Source organism: Mizuhopecten yessoensis, unplaced genomic scaffold (genome assembly GCF_002113885.1).
Source record: "Mizuhopecten yessoensis strain PY_sf001 unplaced genomic scaffold, ASM211388v2 hete_36117192, whole genome shotgun sequence".
Lineage (NCBI taxonomy): Eukaryota > Metazoa > Mollusca > Bivalvia > Pectinida > Pectinidae > Mizuhopecten > Mizuhopecten yessoensis.
This window is the reverse complement of record NW_018484184.1, coordinates 1-2,958: the sequence shown is the minus strand read 5'-3', so window position 1 is coordinate 2,958 and position 2,958 is coordinate 1. Positions and strand designations below refer to the sequence as shown.

The following is a 2,958-nucleotide window of genomic DNA, read 5'->3' as shown; positions in this document are numbered from 1 at the left end:
ACTAGACAGAATGTAAAGAGCCCATTGTGTACTTGCAGATGAGAAATAAACTGAATGAACAACAAAGTAGCAAACTGAAGAATCACAAGGATATGTTGAAGCAGCGAAAAGATGAAATTTCTAAAATGGACAACAGAATATTGGAGTTGCAACAAAGACTGAAAAAGAAACGTGCCCAGCAGGCTGAACAACAGAAAAAACTGGCCAATCAGCAGTCAGATAACAAATCGGGGAATAAACCGACGCGGAACAATGTGGCAGCTGTGGAACCTTACGTACAAATTGTGCCAAAAGATCAATTAAATGGAAATGTAGATCCAACTTTCCATAAAGCAGATCCTAAATATCAGTCGTTACCTGTGAGTTCAAAGTTTGTGATGAATTCTTCTGATGATACCTCCAAAAAACAGCTTAAATCTGTTGAAAATGTGCCTGAGCCTAATAATAATACAGTGATGAAGGGACCAGAGGAACTCAAGTCTAAAACCTTAACAGCAAAAGTTGATCCATCAAAAAGTGTGCCAAAAGAAAATGGGTATGCCCCATCTGAACATGTTCATAAGGAGACAAGGCAAACGCCATCACAACCCCAGTATTCAACGTCAGGGCAGCAACAAGGTAAACACCCTCCGCCACCAATCCCTGCTCGTGCAGGTACAACAAATTTGACTTATCTTACGGCAAGGCCGTTTGGGTCAACGTACAGTACCTCTGTGCTAAACAGGGGTCCAAGTGACCAACAGGGGGGTCCTACAATCACAATAGCGGAGGACATACGTACTGGGGGCAGTGGACAAAGTTCACCTGCATCAAGTGACAGTTCTCAAAAAGAAAACAGTGCTTACCCCTCTGACCATCAATCCACAAACCGTTCGGAGAAACAGACTCCTTTGCTTAATGGGACAAACGGTTCTAATACTAATAACGGTGCTTCTACACGTCATGGAGGGCCAAACAAACACCCGCCCCCCTACCCGGGGGGCTCTGTACCCCCAAATAAACAACAAGGGGCACCTCCTCCCTACCCCCATTCACAGCAAAATGCACGTTCCTATGATCAAACAGATTCCATGAAGGACACCAACAGTAATAATGGGTCTGATTCTTCTCTCAACAGTGATTCAGGGAGCAGTTCTAAACAGCAGCCTAAATACAAATACGCCTCTAAAAATGTGATAGCCAACACATACATGGGTAAGCTGGGCCCTGAGGCCCTGAAAAAGTACCAGCAAAACATCAACATGATGTATACAAATATATCCAAGAAAGATGGTGCAAAAACAAATAAGTCCAGTGAGGACAAATCTCACACAAACACGAATCAAAAACCACCAAACAGTGCTAACTCATTATCACCACCGTCAAGTTCAGCCTCCCAGTCACTGTCACCACCAGTGAGTTCCCCAAAGGGAGGTAAGCCTAGTTCACCTCCAACCTCTCCACAATATACAGACATTGCTTCTGATAAGGTCAGTCACAATCGGCATACACATAAACATGTAAACCTTCGCCGACGGCACTCTGACAGTGACAATGAAGACATCACAAAATTACTTCACAAGTATGTGGACCGCTACAAGAACCAGTCGGGGTACACATCCCAGGAGACCGGGGAGGGACGTCACATTGGAGGGTATGACACTCAGGCCACGTCCTTCCAAGACCAAGTCCCTGAGGACGTCCCTGTAGATGGAATGGGTAACCTCATTGACCTATCAGACAAGGGCAAGCCAGCGGACGGCTCAGATGGAAGTAAAACATCTAGTCCTGCCAGTCTTCAGATTGTCACATCTGACCAACCAGTAAAGAAAAAGACAAACCTGAAAAACCGTAATGCTAAAAAGTCAGGGAATCGTGTGAGCTTTGATCCTCTGGCCCTGCTGCTGGACTCCTCACTGGAGGGAGAACTGGAACTGGTCAAGCGCTGCGCCTCTCAGGTAATCATTTAATACAGCCTCTCGTAGGGTTTCCCATTTTCCTCTTCCTTGTTTGGTTATAATTACCTGTTCAAGATGACCAGCTTAAGTATTCTTGAGATATGTGCTACTGAAAATATTAAAGATATTGTACATAGGGATACTCAGTTAAGAGATGCTCAGAAATGGAACTTATCTGTCCTCTCTCTTAAGTTCATTAACTGAGTACCTATATTTGCTATTTGAACAAAGTGCAGGTAACTTTCAAAATCCCAATCTTATTTTCAAAGATGCCGATCAATTTTAATACTCAAGTATTGTATCTTTATCAGGTCCATGATGTGAGTGAGCCCAATGATGAGGGAATCACGGCTCTACACAACGCCATCTGTGCTGGACACTATGAGATCGTTAAATTCCTTGTGGAGTTTGGCTGTGATGTAAACTCACCTGACAGTGATGGCTGGTAAGTGGGACAGATAACGGGAAGTAATCCAAATGTTTGTAAATATATGTAGAGTGGGATAGATGATACATTCAATTGTATATAGTTGGATAGTCAATTTCATTAATGGATGAAGAGAAGTAATCCAGTTGATTGTTATTACATATATAATATATACAGTGGGATAGACAATTTTATCTATTAATACAATTGATTGTAATTACATGTACAGTGGGATAGACAATTTCATCAATGGATGAAGGGAATTAATCCAATTGATTGTTATTACATGTACATGCTTTTTCAAAGTTAAATAAATAGAGAAGTTGAGAAACGTTTAAATATTCCTTCCTCTGAGTTAGGTTTTATATAAAGGTTATTGCCTCTCTCCCCAGGACTCCTCTTCATTGTGCAGCCTCCTGTAACAACCTACCCATGGTGAAGTTCTTGGTGGAGCATGGTGCCTGTATCTTCGCCACCACCATCAGTGACCAGGAGACGGCTGCTGAGAAGTGTGAGGAGGAGGAGGATGGCTTCGACGGCTGCTCCGAGTACCTATACAGTAAGTCACATATACCTATACAGTAAGTCACATAT

General features: G+C 42.7%; 1 protein-coding gene across 1 annotated transcript; it reads left to right on the top strand.

Annotated features, from left to right (window-relative positions):
• Positions 1 to 37: 37 nt before the first annotated feature.
• Positions 38 to 2,923, top strand: LOC110444408 (apoptosis-stimulating of p53 protein 2-like; the record flags this gene model as incomplete). Its single annotated transcript, XM_021488788.1, has 3 exons — positions 38 to 1,937; positions 2,249 to 2,382; positions 2,757 to 2,923. Coding segments are annotated over exons 1-3 (2,200 nt in total), but the record flags the coding sequence as incomplete, so codon positions are not given.
• Between the last annotated feature and the right edge of the window lie 35 nt (positions 2,924 to 2,958).